At 43.7% G+C, this 23,702-nt stretch overlaps 2 protein-coding genes across 3 annotated transcripts in view; one reads left to right on the top strand and one right to left on the bottom strand.

Annotated features, from left to right (window-relative positions):
- The window catches only part of VANGL1 (VANGL planar cell polarity protein 1), a 38,186-nt gene extending 30,852 nt beyond the window's left edge, over positions 1 to 7,334 (top strand). Inside the window, exons 4-7 of one of the 2 annotated variants that reach the window (XM_008590730.1) lie at positions 1,002 to 1,135; positions 2,544 to 2,676; positions 3,589 to 3,823; positions 7,015 to 7,334. In XM_008590730.1, the coding sequence (XP_008588952.1) occupies positions 1,002 to 1,135; positions 2,544 to 2,676; positions 3,589 to 3,823; positions 7,015 to 7,275 (763 nt within the window). In that variant the 3' untranslated portion in view covers positions 7,276 to 7,334. The remainder of the gene's footprint in view (positions 1 to 1,001; positions 1,136 to 2,543; positions 2,677 to 3,588; positions 3,824 to 7,014) is intronic. The other variant, XM_008590731.1, reaches the window with a different exon arrangement.
- Positions 7,335 to 20,451: 13,117 nt separating this feature from the next.
- LOC103606140 (calsequestrin-2-like) overlaps positions 20,452 to 23,702 on the bottom strand; it is a gene marked incomplete at its 5' end in the record, with an annotated part of 19,850 nt that continues 16,599 nt past the window's right edge. Inside the window, 2 exons of the mRNA XM_008590732.1 lie at positions 20,452 to 21,252; positions 22,445 to 22,519. Coding sequence (XP_008588954.1) covers positions 21,046 to 21,252; positions 22,445 to 22,519 — 282 coding nt within the window. The remainder of the gene's footprint in view (positions 21,253 to 22,444; positions 22,520 to 23,702) is intronic.

Genomic DNA, 23,702 nt, shown 5'->3' with positions numbered 1-23,702 from the left:
GGGAAAAGAGCTCAAGCTGGAGATGTGTTAATCCACATCAGAGTTCCAGCTCTCCTGTTTATTAGATGCATGCTGTTCTGCAGGTCATGGATTTTGGAGCCTCAGTCTTACCTCGAATGGTTGTGAGGGTCACATGAGGTGAGGTATGTGAAAATCCCTGTTGTATCATTGCAAGTTGCTCCTGCAAGTGATGACTGTCCTGCATCTGAGACAGAGGGACCAAGAGTGTGCTGAGTACAGACACACTCCCCCTATTCTCTCCCCACTGGTTGATGTCACCTCTTCTTTGCTCCCCTGCTGTTCTCTGAGGGTCCAAACAGGTGACAGGTTGGAAACCTAGGTCAGTGGGGCGGGGGTAGTCCCCTTATCCCCCTCTGCTGAGGGCCAGAGACAGGAGCCCAAGGGGCAGGAGGCCTTGTGGACCAAGAAAGATCCAGCGGTCTCAGCTGAGGCCTTTTAAGCGGACTCTGCGCTGTATGGATGCAATGTTTTGATCTATATAGTAACCTAAAACCCAGGGTTTCTTACACCTAGAGGCAATGGGGTGTAGGGAACAGAACAGTGAACTAGGCCTAAGAAACCTGAATGTACACTTTGTTCTTTCACTTGTTGGCTCTGCGGCCATCAGTAAGTGTCTTGCCCTTTTGGGGGTCTTCAGTTTCCTCTTTTGTTAACTGAGAAAAAAACAGGAAAAATTCTTTATAACCTAAACCTAAATGTAAGTTATAAGTGTGACTTCTTCCTTTTCCAATTATTGGCTAGATGAGATGTGGCTAATGATGTACCCTGGGAGGGGGCACTGAAGCCACTTGGCAGAGGGACTTGGCTTCATCTTTAAATTCCCATCCTGGAGACAAAAGTTGTGGTGGAACCCAGCAGACTTCTGTATGAGGTTATCCTTGATGTTTTGTAACTTTACCTGACTCCAGAAAAGGATTTTTCACTGAAGACCTGCTTATTCATTGAAAAACCTTTGCATTAATTTTGCCCTTTTTTCTCAGCATCCAGCGAGCAGCATTGGTGGTTCTGGAAAATTACTACAAAGATTTCACCATCTATAACCCGAACCTCCTAACAGCCTCCAAATTCCGAGCAGCCAAGCACATGGCTGGGCTGAAAGTCTACAATGTAGATGGTATGTGCCTTGAAACAGTGTCTGTGGTGTGCGTATGGGGCACAATTGGGTGACTATTTAGTTTAAACTTTGTGATACATTTGGTTCTACTTCCTCTCTCTGCTTACCTTTATGATGCATTCTCATTTCAGAACAATTTCTTTCTTTTTTTTAATGCAGGCAAACAAATTTTCAGAGGAATGTTGATGTTAATTTACACTCTGCATCTGTGGGAAGCTCATTTATTTAGGGATTTTATGATTGAAAACAATAGTGGTATATGTTTTCTGCCTCCTGCTGAGAACATCTTATATTGAAAGTTATTAGGAAAGGGCTGCTTTTCAAAATTTGGGTAGATTAGCCAGATTCAGAAACCTACCCAAATCCTTTAACACCAGAAATCTCAGTAGTTCTGGCATCTGATGAGATACAAGTGTTTCTTAATCCTGGCTAGGAGCTGGAGTTGAGTGGGTGTCAGGAGGCTGGAGGCCAGGCTGGGGAAGCCCGAGCTGTGTTTCAGGGTATCGGATGATTAAGTACAAGAAACAGGACACAGTGCCATTTCTTGCTGGCTACCTTGGGTCAGGGCAAGAGCTTTGCAAACCCTAGAAGAGGATCATGTTGTCAGCAAGTCAAATGGTTTATATATGGTGTCAATTTTCAGTGGTGATATCTTCGCAGTTTTTTTTTTTTTTGGTTTTACAAGGTGTACACTCCCTTGTGAATCCCGAAGGATTCACCTGTGATCTGAAAACTTACCAAAGAGTCCCCTTAGTGAAACCAAGTCACCAGCCAAGTAGGTCATCTATAAGAAAGCCTAGAATCTGCCTCGTCTTTCTGAAAAGTTAAGGTGGTCAGGGAACGAGACAGGAGTTCTGAGTCTGTATTAATAAATGGGCCATTTCGCATGTCCTCAAACGTTGATATTTTCTGTAGAAGTTGTGGCTGCCGTGACATTCCAGCGTAGCTTGTTTCCTGTTTGTGATCAGTGTCTCATATCCCTTGACTTTCTTTTTTCTCTGTCTGTCCCTGTTCTCCCCATGCCTCTCATTCTCTCATTGTGTTGTTGCTGAAATGTGATGTCTCAGCTGCCCTTATGGCCAAACTAAAGCTTTGTGTAACAGATGGTGAGCAACGTCTTCAGCACACTGTGTGTTGTTTTGGGCCAATATTTAAATTGACGAGCATTCTTCACTCCCTTCTGAGTTCTTTTTCCATTTCCTTGGATCAGATCGGGTTTTAGGGAGATGTCCTTATGCCTTGGGCACAGTGAATGTGGAGCTGGGGTACTACTGACCCTCCTCAAAAGTTACTTTAGGATTTGTGTGTGTGTTTCACAGTATCGACAGACTGTGGTGCTAGTTTTGTGCTTGGTTTCCCAGCCCCTTGGTACTCAAACCGTTCTTCCTTTGCTGTCTTTTCCCCCTAGGCCCCAGTAACAATGCCAGTGGCCAGTCCCGGGCAATGATCGCTGCCGCTGCTCGACGCAGGGACTCCAGCCACAATGAGTTGTATTACGAAGAGGCTGAACACGAACGGCGTGTCAAGAAGCGGAGAGCAAGGTATATGCCGTCCTGACACCAGTACCCTCTTGTTGTGGGCTTGTTTTTCTTTTCTTTTTTTAAAGCATCGAATGAAGTTTCAGTTTACAAACATGACCTGCTTGAGCCTTTGGAGTGTATCTTGCTCCAGTGTTTCTCAATCTTTAGCATTACAAGCATCACCAGGAGAACTTGTTAAAACACAGGTCGTAGGTTCTGGGCCCCACCTACAAAGGTTACTGTTCAGTAGGTCCGGGCTTGGGCCCACAAATGTGCATATCTAACAAATTCCCAGGTGATGCCTAGGCTGCTGGCCCATGGCCCCAACTTTGAGTGGGCCTGTGCTGCATCCCTGGACTCTTGCTGTTTTCCACAATCTGGTTACATTAATTGAAGGGGACAAAGGTGGTTTCCATCTCTTGTGCTGTGCTCTCCCTTCTTTTTCCCAGGGGCTGCGGTGTGGGTGGCTGGATCAAGGGGGGTGCAGCTTGCGTTCTTTATAAGGCTACTTCTGCACCACTGGCCACCTCTCAGTTTGTGCAGAGCCTTTTTTAGCCAGAGTGTGAGGGCCTTAGAATGCTTTTCATCTCACCCTTCATCCAGAGATAAAAAAAGTATTGAAGTGAATTTCCCAAGCTCATTGGTGACAGAATTGAGAACAGAGTTCATCTCCCAGTCCCAGGGCTCCTTCCTCCTCTCCCTGGGGCCCCATCCCACATATTATTTTTGCTGTTGCCTTTTTTCCTCCCTCCCTCTCCTCTCAGCCCTCTGGAGGATAGCTAAGGATGTGAGCAGTGTGATCGGGCCTTGGGTGAGTTGGTGGTAGGCCGGGCCATAGCAGGGTAAGCAGGCATCATTCCGGGTCCTGTAGGGCTCTGTTCTCAAGCCCCTCGGCCAGCACCATCCTGATTCTTCTGTTGCATTGCCTTCCAGGCTGGTGGTGGCAGTGGAAGAGGCCTTCATCCACATCCAGCGTCTCCAGGCTGAGGAGCAGCAGAAAGCCCCAGGGGAGGTGATGGACCCCAGGGAAGCTGCCCAGGCCATCTTCCCCTCCATGGCCAGGGCCTTGCAGAAGTACCTGCGCACCACCCGGCAGCAGCACTACCACAGCATGGAGAGCATCCTGCAGCACCTGGCCTTCTGCATCACCAACAGCATGACCCCCAAGGTGCGCGGCTCCAGGCCGGCTGTGCCCACAGCAGCTTCAGTTATCACTGAGCTTGGGCCGGTCACATCTCAGGGTGTTACTAGGAATGATAAAATCCAAAGGCTTTTCTAAAACACCAAGTAATAAGAATTGGTGTTTCTCACTCATTTTATGTTATCTTAGTACAATTATTTTTTAAATGTGCCTTTCCAAGGCCTCTAGATTCTATCAGAGACGGTATAGTGCAGTGATTAGGGGTACTCTGTGGGCTTTGGAGCCAAATTGACTCAGTCTTACCTGGTACCTGGCTCCTCCACCAAGCAGCTGTGTAACCTTGGGCAAATAGCTTAATGGCTCTGTGCCTCAGTTTCCTCACTTGTATTTTGGGGATAATACTAATACCTACCTCACTGGGTTGTTGTGGACACTAAAAGAGTTAATTATGCTAGGTGCTTGAAACAATGCCTGTCATATAATAAGGGCTGACTAAATGACCATTACTGATAGTGGTAGAAATAATGCCATCACTTTGTTGGGCATTTTGGACGTTGTGGAATTAGTTTTACTGAATGGTCTTTTTTGGGGGATTATGATGTTAGCATAGTTTTAGGGATATTATTGAAAACACCCATGTATCTAATAGAGGGTTGTGGCCAAGGATGCAAAATAGAAAGATTGGGTGTAGCAAATGACCTTTCTACAGACAGAGGAGGGTTCAGATCCTGGCTTCCCCACTTGACTGGTTTGTGACCACACACAAGTTCCTCCACAGTTGTTTTCCTCTTTCACAAAATGAGGCCAACAGTAATATCTACCCGATAGGGTTGCTGTATAAGAATTACATTAAATATGGCAACATGTAAAAGAGCTTGGCAAGTGGTGCACATGTAGCATTCAGTAGTTACTGTGTATAATAAGGCCCACGTTCATATATTGCCCTGTGTATGCATTCTGCTGGGTGCATTGCCAATCAGTAACACATCTTAGGAAAGCAGTACAGAAATATTTAGTAAGAAACTATAACATTTTTTGTATTCTTTGATTCACTAATCCCTCTCATAGGAAAAGTATTCAGCACAGCCAGATATATATGCATGAATATGTACGAAGGTGTTTTTTGCAAAATAACATGTAATGAGTCCAAACTGGAAAGCTACCCCTTGTCTGTCTTTCTGTGTCAATACATACACAGAAATGCATTTAGCATTCAGATCTAAATCATTCCTGTAATAGCTGCATCTTATTCTACCGAATTTGTGATATGTTTTAGCTTATTGCCTATTGACCCACATTTGGATTAAGAGTTTTCATTAGTCAAAGCCAGGGGTGGCTGTTTTTCTTTATCAAATGTCATTGGAACACAGCTATGCCCTTTTATTTGCATATCACCTATGCCTGCTTTCACTTTATACTGGCACAGTTGAGTAGTGTGACAGTATGGCTCGAAAAGCTGAAACTATATACATTTATGAAAAGTTTGCCAACCTTGATCTAAATGGTGTTGCAGTGAATATCTTTTTGCATATGTATTTGTGCAAGTATTTCTAAAGGATACATTTCTAGTAGGGCAACAGCTGGGTCAAAATTATAGATCCTGCCAGATTGTCCTTTTAAGAGGTGTTACCATTTTATACTTTTGCCTCTGGCACCTGAGATTTTTTATCTCCCCGCACACTTGGCAGCATTGGATGTTGTTATTCTTTTTAACCATTATCCATCTGAAAGAAGGAAATTCTTTTTATTATTTTAATTTATATTTCTTTAGTAATAATTATATTTCTTTAGTTATTAATATGATAGACAAATTTTGTGTTTTTTATTAATATTTATTCTACAAATTATCTTATTCCATTTCTCTAAGTATTGTTATTTCTTTTTCTTATGATTCATTAGGGTTATTTTTGTATTAGAAGTGTGAAAGTAGGCAAGGCTCTACTTTCTGCCTTAGAATAGATGCCCCACAGATCAGAAGTACTGTGCCTGGCAGTAGCAGTGAGGTTTGGATGGAAGAGGATTCCACTTCAAAACCATTCTCGACCTTTGACTGGGACCGGATCGATACATCCTAATATTTTGCTGTCTCTATCACTGGTTCATTCTTTCTTCCTCCTCTTGCAGCTAAATCGTTATATTTAGTAATTTAATTCATATACTCTTGAGCTCCTAGTAGGTGCCAGGCACATTGGAAATTTAAATTAAAAAAAAAAGAAAGAACAGAGTTCTTGCCCTCCAGGAGAGTCAAGTCTCGTTTGGAGAGCAACAAGCAAGTCAGCAGTAGTAGTTCAGAAAGTAAAATGTCACATGAGAGTCATGTCTGTGATCATAGGCACCTAGAGGAGGGCATGTTAATCCATCTGAGAGTTTCAAGGGAGATGGTTTGAGAAGGTTTGAAGGGCAAGGAGGAATTTGCAGAACAATGATGGTTAGCAAAAGGAACGGCACATGTGAAGGCACAGTGCAGTCAGAGAACCCCGGCGAGCTAGGAGCCACCGGTGCAAAGGACTCAGGAGAGGGAAGGTGGACATTGGGTCTGCTCATCCCTTGGACTTGCCATGTGTACACTCAGCCCCATGTAAAATAACCATCACTCACATTGGTTGTGCTTACTCCGTGCCAGGCATTGCTCTGTGAGAGTTAACCCTTCTGTCCTCACAGCAGCCCCATGAGTTAGGTAGTGCTACCTCTCCACCTCCAGAGAGGGTAAATAGCATATGCACAGTCAGCCAGGAAGAGATAGAGCACACATTTTTGTGCATGCAGGTATATTCCTCTGTTCATTCAGCTTGTATTTGCTGAGTGCTCCTCTGTGCCTGGCATTTGCCATGGCCCTGAGGAACCCTTCGTTTGGGAGGAGGAGGTACAGTGACTTGTACAGTGGCCTGTACCTTTGGCATGGGGTTATGCATCAACAACAGCTCCCAGGCAAACATTGGTACCAGCAGTCCCACCTGCTCTCACCTCTGTGGCTACCACCACCTGCACCCTCTGGTTAGAAACTGGCAGATGAGAATGCGGACATTCAAGAAGTCTCTCCCCAGTAATGACTCCATGCTGAGGGTCTGATGGAAATTCAGTGTGATAAGCTGGGTTCTGGTCTAAGGTCTTGGTTTATTTGGAAAACGTTAGGTGTAAGTATGAATAGCTCCTGGCAGGTAGGACTCCCCTTGGAATAGGGTATTTCTTCCCTGACGGCCTTTCTCCTCTGCTTTCAGGCCTTCCTAGAACGTTACCTCAGTGCGGGCCCCACCCTGCAGTATGACAAGGATCGCTGGCTCTCTACGCAGTGGAGACTTGTTAGTGACGAGGCTGTGACTAACGGATTACGGGATGGAATCGTTTTTGTCCTTAAATGCTTGGACTTCAGCCTCGTAGTCAATGTGAAGAAAATCCCATTCATTGTACTCTCTGAAGAGTTCATAGACCCCAAGTCTCACAAATTTGTCCTTCGCTTACAGTCCGAGACATCGGTTTAGAAATTCTATATTTGTGGCTTTATAAAACAAAGAAGAAGAATATATAGATATACAGATATATATATATATATATACCAGAGGGGTGTCTTTTTTTTATTCTTCATTGCTGACTGAAACTGGCAGATGATAGACCAGTATTCTTTGACCATCTGCACTTTATTTGGAAGGAAGCAGGGGATGTCGCCCTGAAAAAAAGTGACTGGTGATATCTAACTTTGTAGATGGGACTTCTCAAGAAGCCGTTCCCTGGAATTTCTGTACAGCTGTAAACCAAAGCGGAGCTGGTGCGTTCTTGGGAGCCTCGCCTTACAGCTAGTCCCTGCCTTTCGTCCAGTACCACATAGACTTCCGGGGGACACATCTTTATTCTGTTTCAGGAAACTAGACACTACACGTCCACATATGTATTTCTGTATGTAAATGTCCAGTACCACATCCCCCATGGGGGTTGTGGGCAGTTCAGGAAACACCTACCTTTGTCTTTGTTCTTTGTTGCCTTAGATTCTTCGGAGAAAGATGACAACAAAAAATGTGCACTATCAGTTTACAGCTATTAAGTGATTAGATTTTTTTTTTTCCCCCAAAGACAAAACCTACCTGCCGTGTTTCTGACCCCGCTCCTCTGCTGGCTTGAAGCAGGAAGCCCTTTGCCAGCCCTGTGATTGCCGATCTGGTCTCTACTCCATCCTACCCCACCTGGCTGGCAGGTCTGGCTAGGTAAGCTCAGCCTCGCAGAGCTGACTGGGGCCTGGCTCTCATGTGTGCCTCAGGTCCTTTGCACAGCCTCAGGTCAGTCCTATGGATTGTTTCCATGGGGAAGTGTGGAGCGCCCACCAGGGAGAACACAGGGAGAGCAAGCCACCCAGAGTGCCACTTTTAAGCTATAGCAGGAGCCCTTCTCTGCCCAATTCTGCTCCGCACCACCTAGAGGAAGACTAACACTGTGACTCCGGTTGGCAGGTGCAGTTTAGAGCCATGTAATTTCCTGGGGCAATAAGTTCTCACAAAGCTTATACCAAGCTGCTCTGCCAAGGGAGACCAAATAATGCCAAGCATACTGGCAACTGCTGCTGTCCAGTCCCTGTGTTTTATGACCACCATCACTGTGCAACTCATCACCTCTGCCAGTTACTACCAGAATGGGCTTGTTTAGCTCCTGATGTGTAAATTACTCTTAGTTGTTGGTCGTAGGGAGAAGGAAAATGGACACTTTACAGAGTTTGGGGAAAGAAGAGGAGGGAGCCAATCTTCTGGTCTAGAACGATTCATCTGTGATCTGCTTCTTAAATGCAACTGGCTTTAGGGGGCTTCCTCCTGGCCCTGGGGGTGTAGATGCTGCCTGAGTTGTGGGTGTAGGATTCATCCTGGTGGATCCCTGCTGCAAGGCAGCTCCTTCAGGAGCCGTGTCCGGACACCTTCCAGTGGGCTGTCTTTATTTCTTTTGCCTTCCTGTGTCTGCAGCGAACCTTTAAAAAAAATTCACTCTTGCTTTTCCCAGATATTTAGGATAATCAGTTACCTTGCTTTAGTAAAGGGTGACACTGTCAAAATACTTGTTGTGTATGTGTGTGTACCCTTACTGTTTTATGTGCTCCACAAGTGGTACAGTATGTTGTGTGTCATTTTTAAAATCAAACTTCAGCTCAAAAAGCTGTATTAGAGAAGAAGGAAGGGGAAATCCGAGGGTATGGCACGGAGACAAGATGTACTAACTACACGGTCCCGTTTATGAAAAACACATACCAGGCAACCGTGGTGCTTTTGTTCTTAGTTTTTGCCTTTAGGTCCCTTCAAACTCAAAGTTCCTTGTGATGTCTTTCTCAGGAAATATTTTGGGAGATAGAGTAAGGGATGGTGAATTGTATGACTCTGGCTGCGTAAAGATGATAATGTCTCAGACTAAATGTGTCACAGGCTGCTGCGTCATGAAGACAGTGAAGTCGGAAGTGCCGTAAATGTACATCTGTACAGTTAATAATGACACTATTCATCAGCTTTCTAAAATACTGTGCTCTCAACCCTATCTTAAATTGCTGGTCCAGAAGGGGTTAAGTTGGGTTCATCTGTTTTGGCATGTGCATTCTCAGTAGGGTGAAGAAAGGTTTAAAATAAGGAATTCATTTTCTCTGTCTCCCTCTCCCTCTCCCTCTCCCATTCTTTGTGTAGGATAATGTCATACTTTCTGGAATTATTGTTTCTGTTTTAAATTGAGTATCGATTTTTTTAGACTAACTTTATATTGAGTCCTTTTTGAAAGAATAACAAAATAAAATGCAGGATCTTTGTAAAGCCTTTGCACTTTCACCCTCTTAATAGCTGAGTTACTACTGCAGTGGGAACAATGTAAATGGCATTAAAAAAATTTAAGGTTTCAGAAGGCTGCATCACATGATGGAACACATGAATTTTTATTTCAATTCTGGGAACTAGTAGGCGATTTTTAATTTTTTTTAAAAGAGGGTAAACTGTGCCCTAAAGCTAGTAGGGTATACATTCATATTAAAGGAGACAGGATTTCATTTGCCCTAAATGTTTATAGATTTTTCTATAAGTTTCAACCTAAGTTATTAAAATTTGAACATTAAATGTTAGAGAAGAACTTAAAGCGGAGTATATGTCTGAGATTGCTCTCTTCCCTGATGATGTTTTAACCAGTAGATAACGTTTGTTCTTAAGTGTGTAGTTTTCATGATATGACAGTTTTTAATAGCCCATGAACTGAATATTAGAATTGAAACTTCTATATTCTTAGCGTTGGGAAGGACTTTAACGTTGGTCACGTAGTTCTTCCATCCCTTGCATTATCAGTTAAGTCAAAATGCACAGTACTTTTGCTAATGTTCATAAAGGAAGCTCCGGGGAAAATGCTTGACCACCAATTTTTTGCCCAAATATCATATTCCTTTCTCCTTCTCTGTCCCTCTCTTTTGAAATCTACACAGAGAACAAATTCTGTACAGCAGCTGGTGAGAGGTAGGTGGCCCGGTGTGTTTGGCGTTGTGCTTCGTTGCCTGGAGCTCGGGACTCCCACCACGCGGGAGCCGGGCTGTGCCGGTTTGTGTCGGGTAGAGATGAGGTGCTTCCCTTCCACTCTCCGCACAGTAGTTGGTGGTAGTTGGGTTATCTCATTTTGCGTCTCATTTTCACTTTCCAGCGCATGTATTTACATGGTTGCGGTGGCTCGGTGGGATGCTACCAGCAATGTTGGACTGATGGAAAGTGATTACCCTGCCCCTCCGACCATGGACTGAGTGTTCTAGCCTCTCAGTGAGAACAACAAAATTGAGCCCTTGGTTTACCCTCTTGAGGCTGGGCCCTGCTATGAAGATTTTCTAAACGGGGATGCATATTTTTTTGTGGGTATTTGTTTCCATATGTGTGAGCATTTCTCTGAGTGTATGTTACCATGTGGATGGCACATTTATGTGGTAGGCATCTTAACATTTGTGTTGTCTATAGCAGATTGGTGTGTATCTCAGTGGATACTAGAGCACATGTATGTGGTTGAGTGTGTGAGGGTGTATGTGTTTCTACGTATGCTCTGTCTTTGAGATTTCCCAATAGCTTCTGTCTTTGGGGAAGTTACTCTCAAGCCAGTTACTTCCTCCCCTTCTGTATTCCTTTCCTCAGTTACTGGCTTCTCCCCTAGGAGTAAGTGGCTTTAGCACAGCAGTGTCTTCTGGAGAGCATGCTGTCCTGCAGGCAAGTCTATTAGACTCTTAACAGCAAGAAAAAAAGAAAGGTCAAGCTCTATGAGAATTACACAAACTTCACTACCCTGGAAGCTTTACTATGTATTTTTAATATAACTTAAAAATTGGGCTTTATAAATAAAAAGCTGGTTACAAAAAGCATAGAAATTTATTTAAATAGTTTATTTAAATAGTCCTATAGCAAAAACCCTGCGATTTAAAGTAATGTATTTCTGGGTAGTGTTTGTGCTTTATGCATCTTGTTACAAAAAATAAATCACTACTGTGAATTTACTACTGTGTAACCTTGTGGTCATATTCCATTAGAAATAAAATATGAATTGTTCTTAAGCCCATAGAGCAGTTCTTAAATGATATTCAGTGTAGTAGTGAATTTAGACAGTTTAGACACTCCATTAAAATCACTGTATTGAGCTTTAGCCAAATGGATGCTCACAAAAATAGATTTTTGGATTGCATTCTGACAAAACATTATATTTTGGTCAAAGAAGGAAGGGAAAGTTACTAACATATTTATCATGTATTATATACCAGATACTGTTCTGCACAACCTTGTTATCCCCACATTCCTTTAAGGTAGGGGGTGTCTCAAGTTTTACAGGTGAGAAAAAGGACTGTCAGAGAGGGAGGGACTTGCCCAAGGTCTGGCAAGTTGAATTTCAAACTAGATGTTTGATTCTAGTCCCTCAGTCCACTGTACCCTGATGTATAATCTCAATGGTTTGGCATTCTGGATGTGGAGAAGGGACCTAGAGACAAAACCTTGAATCAGAATCTGGGGTAGGGAATTTGTTGGGAGGTGGGACCTCTTCTTTCACTTTAGGTTTATGCTATGTGGTCTCTTGGGAAGCTTCTCCACTCTGCTGGCAGATCTCTTAAGCTATTCAGTGGAAAGAATTTGAGAAGCCCCCTTCCCGCAGGAAAACCCAGGCCTGCCAGCATTGCGCTGGCTGCAAGACACAAGTGTTGTTGTTCCCACAGCCTTTGCTTTTGGCTCTCCCACCCTCCAACCCCACCCTGCTGGCTTGGACATGATGTGCACATTGGCCTTAAGCGCAGGGAGTCATGCAGAGGCTTGTCCTGGCCTCTTGCTGGTGCTATGGCACCGTTATGCCCCAGCCGCATACCCTGGTTGTGGGGGAAGGGCTGTCTGCAGGCCCAGCCTGGGAGGTGTAGAGCTGGAGTCCCCAGCCCTTCTCCTCGATGTCGGTGTTCTCAGCAAGCAGTTTGCATCCACTCTTTTCCCCACACTTTCCCCCAAGACTTTGACAAAACAGATGTAAAATAGGACTCCGTGAAAACACTGTTTCTCTCTGTTGCAGTGTCTAGGTTTTGATTGAGTTGTGCATGAACCATCCTCTGCCTTGCTGATGCTTTTGGTGGAGGACAGGAAAGAGCAGAGGGCGCTCACGTCCCCAGCAATGCTTCTCACTAGGAATTAAGGCAAACTTTCAAAGGTGGGTAAGAAATGTGAAACTACTGAATAAAATTAGATTTTAGGACTCTGTGAGCCCCTTTGACCAGGTTCTGTCCCATTTCTACTTAGATAAATCACCTTGTCTCACCTGTAAAATAAATTTCTGTAATGGGTTTTGGAGTCTCCCCAATACAACAACAGATTCCTAAAGCCTGACACAGCACAGTGAAAAGTTACTTTCAATGTGGCACTAAAAAGCTACAATTTATGTATCTCAGCTTAAAAATATCAGTTTTTAAGTCCTTAATGGAATAAAAACACATTTAAGCCTTGGGGACAAATGTGACAAACCCACTTTTATCTTAAGAGTGTCTCTGGCACTTCTTTTGGCACTGAACTAGTACTTAGATAACAATATTTGAATGTACAGTTGTCTAGTTTTCGTTTTGCTTGTATTTATCGGCTTTCACTTGTGGGCATGAGCTTTCATTGTGAAGTTGCTCGTGACTTCAGAGTTTTTAAACCCTAACAAACTCTCAGCCTAGGAAAGCGTCATCTCGGAGGACCAGAGACTGTTGCTTAGGGAATGAGTGATGGGTGTCAGACACAGATCTGCAGGTGACACGTCGAGTAGGGAATTGAGGCAGCATGCATCATCACCATTCCTGGGCCAGGGAGAAAGACGTGGCCATCTCTCTTCATTTGCAGTGCTCCTCAGTTAAAGAAGGAATGGGATATTCACTTAGGGTTGATCATCTTTTTAAAAATTTTTTATAATGGAACATAAATAAGTACATCTAAATGTTGGCGATAATTCCTTATTTTTATAATGGGTTTTTTAGACTTTAATTAAATGATTCCTGTGGGAACCCTAAATTATGACATGATTAACCAAATTTGGTTTCCAAGCACTCACTTTTGAGTAGAACTATTGCATAGAGTGCAGGATGCTCTATGCAAGGATGAGGTTGGGGGCAGACACTGGCCCACGGGGGTGATGAACTTAACTTGTCTTGTGGGTGACTGCTTCCTCGACAGAGATGCTAGCAAAAGGACCAGAGAGGCCTGGGTCAGGGCTTATTTGAGAGAAGCTATTTGACAATTGCTTTTGTTAGGAGGACTTTACATTTCTGGATTTCCAATTCAGCCTCAATCCAGAAAGTTCTGTGGTGAGACCATCTATCTCTATCTGATGTAGTGTTAACCGTTAGTGCAAAAATGTGGCCAAGGACATTTTGTGCTCTTTCCAATTATTGAATATTGTACTTGATAACCAGGAGAGGCAGTTTTGCTAACCAGCGTCTCTACTCATGGCCACCGTGACATGACAAAGCCTGTGCGTGAGTTCCTGCATAAATAGGGTGGTGGGCTCTGTTGAGACATTTGTAAACAGATAAATAAATGAATTATACCAGCAACCATCTGCACGGGTCTACTTACTTGCATTCATAAGATTTGTGCTACAAAATCTCATTGTGATGTCAGTAACAGTGTTAGCATCTCTGACAGGTGTCATGTACCTGGTATCCAAGTTACTTTCTCCCTTTTGGGACTTCCAGCTATATAACCCTCTCCCATCCCAATTAACTGTAAAACATTTTACACATTACATTTTTTATACTACAAACTTGGAAAATAAATTGAAATCCCAAATCATATGTTGTTTCTTTTCTTTGTGTGATTATTTCAATCTAAAAAGTTGTTTATTTTGGGGGGAACATTCTCACTCTTGCATAATTTTGACACCCTCTTAAAGACAACCTGTCGTATTTCTATGAAAATCAAGACAATTGTAATGATAGATTGCAAAAGTAGAATTACCATTGTAACAAAACTACTGGTTATCAATCATTTTATGGTGAAGAAGTGTTTTAAATGAATAGATAATTAAAAAAATAAATCCTTAGGCTCTAAAACTTGGAGATGAAACAGACCTTTTAAGTAAATAAGCAAGTGAAAAAAGGTCTTTGAGTCAAGTAAGGAAGGAGACAAATATCAGACCCTGGATTGAAAGAACGGAGTGTGAGTATTGGATTGTTTTTGTGAGTGGCTTGGTAATTCAATTTAAATTATCGACTTATTTTAGGTGGGTCAAAAGGAAACTTGGTTATTTGACAAAAACATTGAAGCTTGCCTTCTGCTAAACTCACCTATCCTTTTCCTGACTAGATTGCTGATAGTACACAACCAGACTCTTAGCCTTTGCGTGGACCGGGCTCAGAGAAAGCAATTGACTTAGGTTGATTGTACAGGTTATTGATAAGCTCTGTATCTTCAAGCTATCAGCCAAGAGGTGCACAATTTATATCTGTACAAGCAAGCCGTACTAGAGGAAAGATTACAGCCATGTGCCAGCGTAACTCTTTCTCATTTATTACCCATGATCCAGCTATAGAATTTGGTAGAGTTTTGAGAATTTCAGTGATAAACTATCAAATTATGGAAGTAGACTGAGAAATAATTGAGATGGTACCAGATAAAGCCACTGCCTGCTTGCCCTGCTCTGGAGACAGGGCCACCAGCAGTAGGGTGGGTGTGGGTGGAGTCCCTGCTTTAGGAGAGGCTTGGTAATGCCTTGTTAGTGTCAGTATGTTGTGCCAGCGTCTTCCAAGTATACAGGCTAACGTTGGCATGGATGATCCAAAATTATGTTTGACTTTCGGGTGTGTTCTCTGTGTTCACATCTGAATGTGCTTCTGTGGTCTGAGACTTCGTAAGATTTTAGACAAAATGATGATGCTTTTGCAGAAATGACACAAGGTATTTCAAACATTTTTCCTTTTCTAGCTTTCTGCTCAGCTCTCCCATCTACCCACTCATTTTTGCCTTCCATGATCTACACGTGATAAGCTTTAAGGGTTGATTGGTTGAATGAATAAGAACGTGACAGCACACTCAGTGCTAACACTACTTCCTGTAACCCAATCGTATATGATTATTTTAGGGAAATTGAGATTTTGTGGAGTTCCCAGGGTTGTCATTAAGAATTCTAGTCACCATTGTTCTCAAGAGTTCAGATTGATAAAATGCCACATTAATTCTAAAAGAGGTCCTTAATTCACCTTGCAAGCATTGGGTTGCAGATGCATTAGAATGAATGAGTTGACATTTAGGTAGCTGTGGTCATTCCGTTCCCAAAGAGTGGGGCTTGGCACTGATCTCACCCTGCTGTACTTCCCATGGTGATGGCTGTATTTCTGGGGGACTTGGCTCACTTGAGCAAAGAGGATATCCCACACTGGAAACTTTCTTACTGCCAAAGAGATTCTTGCTTTTATTTCTTTAGCAGATGACATCATGTTGCTAAAAACTTTTTGGGATAAGATGGACTTTCGATAATCACTAGATTTGTTTTTACACATTCTTAATGGAAAAAATAGCTGTTAATTTTGCATCATGCTTAGAGAGTATTTAATCAAACAAGATTTATTAAGTACCTATTAGAACTTAGGCACTGAGGATTGAGCCAAATCAGCCAGGATTTTTTTCTCTAAGATTGCTTTCAGACTAACAGGGAGAAGACATACAAGTAGAAGTAGAGTAAGCTGTAGGCTCCATAAGAGAAGTCTGCACAGGGTATGGTGAGGGCTTAACAGAGGAGGGGGCCAGTTTGCCTAGGGCATGACTGGAAGGGAGTCACAGAGTGGGTAACACTTAAAATAAGACAGCTGGGAGTTTGCCAGGCAGGCATGGATGGAGAAGGACAGGAATCCCAGTAGACGGAACAGCATGAGCTTGGCAGTGTTAAGCAACCAGGCAGCTTCCACCAACTTCAGGTTCTAGATGAGAGAGGTCAGGTGGCTGGGAGGCATCAGGTGATGAGGCTGGTAGGGCAGACAAGAGGCAGCTCACATAGGCCTTAAGTGTCCTACAGAGGAAACTGACTTTTACCCCTTGTTAGAGTTAGACCTGATGGTCTCCCTTGTTGCCAGTGGCGCTGATTCGACTTCTGCTAAAATAACAACTGGGTGCCGTAATCCCAAAACACATGCTTCATGTACGCTCCATATCTGCAGTGGAAATCACCCCAGCTGGTCCGGAGCTTAGGTGAGCCATATATTGGCAGGATATCGGCAGAATCAGCACTACTCAGACTTTGCTTTTCTCAGATGGAGGAGAGAGACTGCAAGCATTTTTGGTTTTACAAGACTTACACGTTTCTCCTCCCCAACCTCATACCCCACAGCCTAGGCTCTACATTGGTGGTCAAAAACATCTCCACTCATAGCTCACTCTTCCGTATCTTGGTTAAAAATTCTTTTCTTCTAAACACCCAATGGAAATAGAGAGCCACTGAAGGTTTTTCAGCATGTGTGAGACACTTATCAGTTTTTTGTTTTGGAAAGATCACTTGATGGCGGTGCGCAGGCTGGATTGGAAGTAGAAGACCAGTCAGAACCTTGCAGAACCTGGGTGAGAGACTGGGAGAGCCTTGATTAACACAGTGACGGTGGCTGAAGAGCAGAGGGAGGATTGTCCCCCATGAGCTGAGGGAGTGGGAACACCTGGAGGGTGCTGAAGCTTCGAGCATGGACATGGTCTCCCCAACTCCTCTTCTTCTATGAGAAGGACCTTTTCCAAAACACTCCTGGCCTTTCACCCAGCCCCGATTCCTGTCCTGAGGTGGACCGAGTTACCTGGTTAGTGGGCAGTAGAGTTACCTGATTAGTGGGCAGTAGCCATTTGTCCATGTTTCTTAAGAGTGAGGTCCTTAGGGTGAAGTTGGTGTGTGGTGTCCAGACTTTTCCTCTTCTCTCTCCCCTCGACATGCCTGAGAGGCAGTGGCCTGGGTCTTCGCTGCACATCTGATTCCCTTGGCTTGGGTGGGGAGGTGGGAGATGCAATTAAAAGCAGGAAACTGGGAAGCCCATTCTCCTGAGCTCTAGTCTCCAAAATACTGCTTTTTCATAATAATGGTGATATTTTGAACTCTGTTGACTTTTTTGACCTAATTTCTCAGTTGGTTTGGATCACAGGAAAAGAGGGCTACTTTTAAGAGCATCTCTTTAAGGCCCCAAAGCTCTGTTGATCTGAAGTGCCTATAGGACACAGAGACGGAGCTGGCCAGGGGCAGATAGTGGACTGAGGACTTGGAACTCAGGAGAGGCCAGGCTAGAGATGGGTGGCATTGTAGCCACAAGCTGGATGAGATGCCCTGGGAAGTGGGAAGAGTGGTGGTTCCCAACCCTGGCTTATGTCAGTCCCATGACTTTTTTTTAAATGCAGAAGGTCAGGCCCCAGCTCTGGAGATGGCGGGTCAGTAGGTCTGGGCTGGTGACGGGCATCTGTGTTTTCTAAAATAGAATCAGGTGCGATTCTGATGCTCATGCTCATTGGTAGGGTGGAGAAATCCTGGCAAAGGGAGTAAGTTTGAGGACAGAACCTCAGGACCTACCGGCACTTGAGAGGATTTGTAGGACCGGGTTTATCAGGGACTGATTATAGGATTCACAGTATGGGTTTCGTGGGTGATACAAACTAGGGTCTGGACAGTGCAAAACGTTGTTACAGAAAAGACAAGCTCATTGAAATTAGGAGATGATTTTTTTTTTTTAACAAAAACACACTGAAAATGATTGTGCATTCTGGGTAACACAATAAATGTTTTTTTCCCTGAGAGATTGCCAGATTTCACAGTTCTAATTAGCCTACCTTTCCAATACTATTTAAGTTGATTATGGCCTCAGAATGAAAGGAGAAAGGGCATCTTGGTTCAGGAACTAAAAAGGATAATGGGAAATTCACTTGAGTCCGTCTTCTGACATCATCTGAGAAAAAAATGGAATTCTTTGATCCTTAATTTAAGGAATTTAAATGCTTGATTAAAGTATAAAAGTGGGGTTACATTTCCACTCCTTAAAAGTGTTTCTGTGAACCTGGGAAAATTACCTGAGCCCTCTATGTCTCACACAGATTCCGCATCTGTAAAATGTGGATAATAATAAGGCCATCTCATAAGCCCTTGGGAAGATTAAATGAGATAATACACGTGAAGAATTTAGCACAGTGCTCCAGGCACAGAACAAGTGTTTAATAAATACCAGCTTAGAGAGTTTTAGACCAATTACTAAACAGCACTAGTACTTACAGACAGTACCAGCTTAACACTCAGTGTTTCCAACATAGGAGCACCGTAACATGATTTAAACTTCATACGTATTACTCAGGCCTCTGAGAACAAGCAGCTTTTCCCAAGCTGGGAAATAGACCACTTTCATAAGGGACCATACTCCTTGGCTTATTTGAAATGTGGCTGGGCCTCGTTGGATGGCAACACAGCAAAGCTTGGAAAGCATCTGCTTGGGGGCTGAATTGAGTCCCCCTAAAATTCATATGTTCACGTCCTAACCCCCAATGTGATTGTATTTGGAGATAGGTTCCAAAAAGGTAATTAAGGTTAAATAAGGTCATAAGAGTAGGGCCCTAATCCATTAGGACAGATGTCTTCATGAGAAGAGGAAGAAACACCGTGAGAGTTCTCTCCTCTCTTTCTATCACTCTCGCTCTCTCTCTTTCTGCAAAGAGGAAAAGCCATGTGAGGACACAGTGAGGAGGCAGCTGTCTGCAAGCCAGCAAGAGAGGTCTCACCAGAAACCAACCCTGCTGGCACCTTGATCTTAGACTTTTAGCCTACAGAACTATGAGAAAGTAGTTTCTATCAGTTAAGCCACTCGAACTGTGGAATTCTTATGGTAGTCCAAGCAGGCTAATATACCCTGTAAGCTCTTGTTATCTGACAACACTGGAGAAATACAGGTATTTTGGTTGATCAATTATTCATCCATCAACTCAACAAATGAGTATCTACTTTGTGATGAGCAGGGTGCTAAGTGCTGGGGATTCGAAGATAAATTCCTTGCCTCTAAGGAGCCTCCAATTTAGTGAAAGGACAGACATACAAATATATATAATTTTAACAAGTGCTATGATCCAGGGTATGCACAAAATGCCATGAGATAAGAGGGGAAGGGGTACCTTCAGGCTACGTAGGCAATGGGATAGATAGTGATATCACTCATCCAAACTGGGACTCCATGAAGAGGAGGAGGAGAAATTTAGGGAAGAAGGCAGAGTTCTGGTTTTGTTGTGTTAAGCTGGAAGTGCTTGTACAACATCTAAGCCAAGATGTACAGAAGCAGTTGAATGAGTGGGTCTAAAACCAAGGCAAGAGGTCAAGGTTAGAGACCCATATTTGGCAGTCATCAGCACACAGGTGGTCGTTAATGGCCATGGAAGATATTGCCTTGCAAGAGTGTATAGAGTTGAGAGATGCTGTGAAACACCAATATTTACAGGGCGGGCAGAGGAAGAAAGGCCAGAAAGGAAAACAGAAAAGGGATAGGGAGGCAGCACTAGAGCCAGATGAGAATGAGCAAGATCAGAAAAGCAAGACAGGATTTTCAAGATAGTCTTAATATTTTCAAAATATGAGTTTAATGACAGAGTTAGCCAGAATTACACAAAAGGATTGCCCTGTTTTCAAAAAATTTGCACAGTGTCTTACACATGTGTTAAAAGATTGAGAAAATAAATTAGAACATCATACTGCACACTTATTGCTAAAACTAACAAGCACAGTATAACTTTCAGACAGTGTGGAAGGCACTTTGGGATTGGTTTGTCAGTGCCTCAGGGCATCATTATGAACTCCAATTATTGTTGTCCTGGTCAATGGTAGGAGTGCTGATAAATGGAGAGTTAATTGACCACTGGATAAAGCAACCTTTACTCTAAATGGGAAGGCTCACTGGCAGCCACAGAGAAGGGGGATTCAGATCCCACCTCAGGCTAGGAAGCCAGCTGACCCAATCAGAGACATGAACCCATCAGAAAAATCAAAAACCTTTAATCCTTCTATTTCTCCACCTCCCACCTCCCATCACCATCACTGCTGGTGGATTCATGAGACTTGTCACCTAGAGGCAAATTCAGAAAGCAAATCAACCCCCATCCCAGTATCCTAATATACTAGAAATGATGGTGACACCTGTACACATGTTTCAAAGCCTCTCAGTAGCCATCCAGAGGCTTGGATGTGAGTTCATAATGGTCTGACCCACATTTGAAATAATTAGTTTAATAGAGTCAAGAGAAGCTGATTTATAAACTTGTTTCCAAGGCTGAGCCTTCCCTAAGAGGAATCCTCTTGGCTTGAGGAAGGATCTCAACTGATGCTGTAGGTATGGGGGCTAAATTGATTAATCGCGTGTTTTCCCTGGGTTCTGATTATAAGGTCACTCCATGCTTGTGAGTTAGCAAGCCGTCAATTCTATTGTCCTCATAGTCAAAGACAAGTAAACTTGAGTAGAGGTGTTAGGAGATTGTTCTCCCTATACTTCCAGATTCTGGCACTGCTATGACCCTTGATGGTCTGGCAACGAAAAAGAGCTGTTCCGTGACAGTCCAGACAATGAACATGGGAAGAATTCCCCTCCTGTCCCTGCTGAGTGGGATTTCTATATTTGGATAGGCATTTGCTGAATTTTGCTGCTCCTGATGATAAGGGAGTGGGAAAAGAGATGTTGGAAAAGGGAAAGGAGCTGGCTGGGTATGGGACAGGGCTGCTTGCTGGCACCTTGTGCTATCTAGGGTAATGGGGAGCTGGGATTATGTTTTCATCAGAGTCATTTGGAGATGGTGCTATTCATCATCATCATCACTGTCATCATTATCCTCTTCATCAGAATTGTCATTGTCATCATCATCATCATCATTGTCATCATCATCTTCATTGTCATCATCTTCAGTGTTTATCTTTCCAGAAAGCACGTCCTCAATCCAGTCTTCCAGCTCTTCAGCCGTGGGCAGGTCATCATCATCGGGAATCTCCATCCAGACACTGTCAGCCTACAGGGAGGGACAGGGCGAGCGAGTGACTGAGTCAGTGAATGAGTGCATGAAGTTTGAGCCAGACCTGAGGGTTCAAGTAGCTGTGCTGAGTGGGCCCCCAGGTCTCCTACAATTAACCAGGAATGCATGCACATTGTTAACTGGAAATGCTAAGTTGGAGAATGGTATGTGTGGCATCCTGTTTGTGTAACGTAAAAGGAGATGTGTGTTCCATTACCCAGTGGAATAAATGTATGGAACTTCTGGTAGGATAACCATGCAGCAACCACCGATTGTTCCCTCAAGGAATGGGACTAGGGATGGGGTCAGGGCAGTGGGAAATACTTTTCCTTTTTGCCTTATATCCTGCTGTTCTGTTTTAAGATGTTTTAACTTGTGCATTTTAAAAATTATTTATTATTATTATTACTTTTAGAAGTAGTTTACAAAATAAATGAATGTAGAGTTTCCCAGGTGATTGAACACTTACCAACGGGCAAAAGAACATTTCTAACTGGCCCCTGTGCACCAGAGATTCCACCTTAAGCAATTATAGTGCTAATGATCCTCTGTGAGCATCCCTTTCTTGCCATTGTTTACCTAGTTGTATCTGTCCCCAGTTCTATTTTGTTATGGTGGAGTTGTATCAGATGTCTGGATTGAGGCCTAAAATTCCTCATGCTCTGTCAGTACACCTCACTAGGCTTTCCCACTCTCAGTTCAACAGCGCCTGAGTTGTGAGGGGGATCCCCTTATTCGCACGTGATTTTCTTCCTTCCCTTCCGTAGGCCTGGTCTCCCGGCTGTTCGGTGGCTGCCAGCGTGGGCTTCTGGGCCACAACCACCCCATCACCCATTGTGCAATGGCAGCTCTAGGTGTGGGTTCCCTTATTAAAAGAGACCTTGTTGTTTGGCTTTGGGGGAAAACACAGGAGAGTTTACTTGGGTAGAAAGTTCCAAATCAGTGAATCAGGGTAGGCTGGCCCTATAAGCAAAAAAATGTGCCTGTGGAAGAGAGCCATGGAACCATAGATTGGGTCTGGCTCTGAGACCAGGCTTGGACCACACTGGCAAGTTTCCTGAGCTCAGTCAGGGCCAAGGGTCCTGCTCATTCCTGACGTGGCTGAATCCTATAGATGTCTCACAGTCTAGGCTGCATAGCAGAAAACAGGCTGAGGGTGCCTGAGCAAGCCTTCCTGGGGGATACTCACATCTGTCACATTCACCACCCCAATCTGTGGCCTGAATAGGTCAATCTTGAAAGTCTTCTCCCAATAGGCAACGAGCTGCAGCAACAAAAATTAAGGTTAGACAGCAGGCAGAGGGCACTCCCTGTTAACGCCACTTTTTGTGGCTGGACCCACCTGCCATCCCATCGCAGTAACTAGGTCACCATTGATTAAAGGTCTCCAAAACAGCTNGCTGTGCTGAGTGGGCCCCCAGGTCTCCTACAATTAACCAGGAATGCATGCACATTGTTAATTGGAAATGCTAAGTTGGAGAATGGTATGTGTGGCATCCTGTTTGTGTAACGTAAAATGAGATGTGTATTCCATTACCCAGTGGAATAAATGTATGGAACTTCTGGTAGGATAACCATGCAGCAACCACCGATTGTTCCCTCGAGGAATGGGACTAGGGATGGGGTCAGGGCAGTGGGAAATACTTTTCCCTTTTGCCTTATATCCTGCTGTTCTGTTTTAAGATGTTTTAACTTGTGCATTTTAAAAATTATTTATTATTATTATTACTTTTAGAAGTAGTTTACAAAATAAATGAATGTAGAGTTTCCCAGGTGATTGAACACTTACCAACGGGCAAAAGAACATTTCTAACTGGCCCCTGTGCACCAGAGATTCCACCTTAAGCAATTATAGTGCTAATGATCCTCTGTGAGCATCCCTTTCTTGCCATTGTTTACCTAGTTCTATCTGTCCTCAGTTCTATTTTGTTATGGGAGTTGTATCAGATGTCTGGATTGAGGCCTAAAATTCCTCATGCTCTGTCAGTACACCTCACTAGGCTTTCCCACCCTCAGTTCAACAGCGCCTGAGTTGTGAGGGGGATCCCCTTATTCGCACGTGATTTTCTTCCTTCCCTTCCGTAGGCCTGGTCTCCTGGCTGTTGGGTGGCTGCCAGCGTGGGCTTCTGGGCCACAACCACCCCATCACCCATTGTGCAATGACAGCACTAAGTGTGGGTTCCCTTATTAAAAGAGACCTTATTGTTTGGCTTTGGGGGGAAACACAGGAGAGTTTACTTGGGTAGAAAGTTCCAAATCAGTGAATCAGGGTAGGCTGGCCCCATAAGCAAAAAAATGTGCCTGTGGAAGAGAGAGCCATGGAACCATAGATTGGGTCTGGCTCTGAGACCAGGCTTGGACCACACTGGCAAGTTTCCTGAGTTCGGTCAGGGCCAAGGGTCCTGCTCATTCCTGACGTGGCTGAATCCTATAGATGTCTCACAGTC

The sequence above is a fragment of the Galeopterus variegatus genome, unplaced genomic scaffold, assembly GCF_000696425.1.
Source record: "Galeopterus variegatus unplaced genomic scaffold, G_variegatus-3.0.2 Scaffold6339, whole genome shotgun sequence".
Classification (NCBI taxonomy): Eukaryota; Metazoa; Chordata; class Mammalia; order Dermoptera; family Cynocephalidae; genus Galeopterus; species Galeopterus variegatus.
This window is presented reverse-complemented; position numbering and strand designations above follow the sequence as displayed.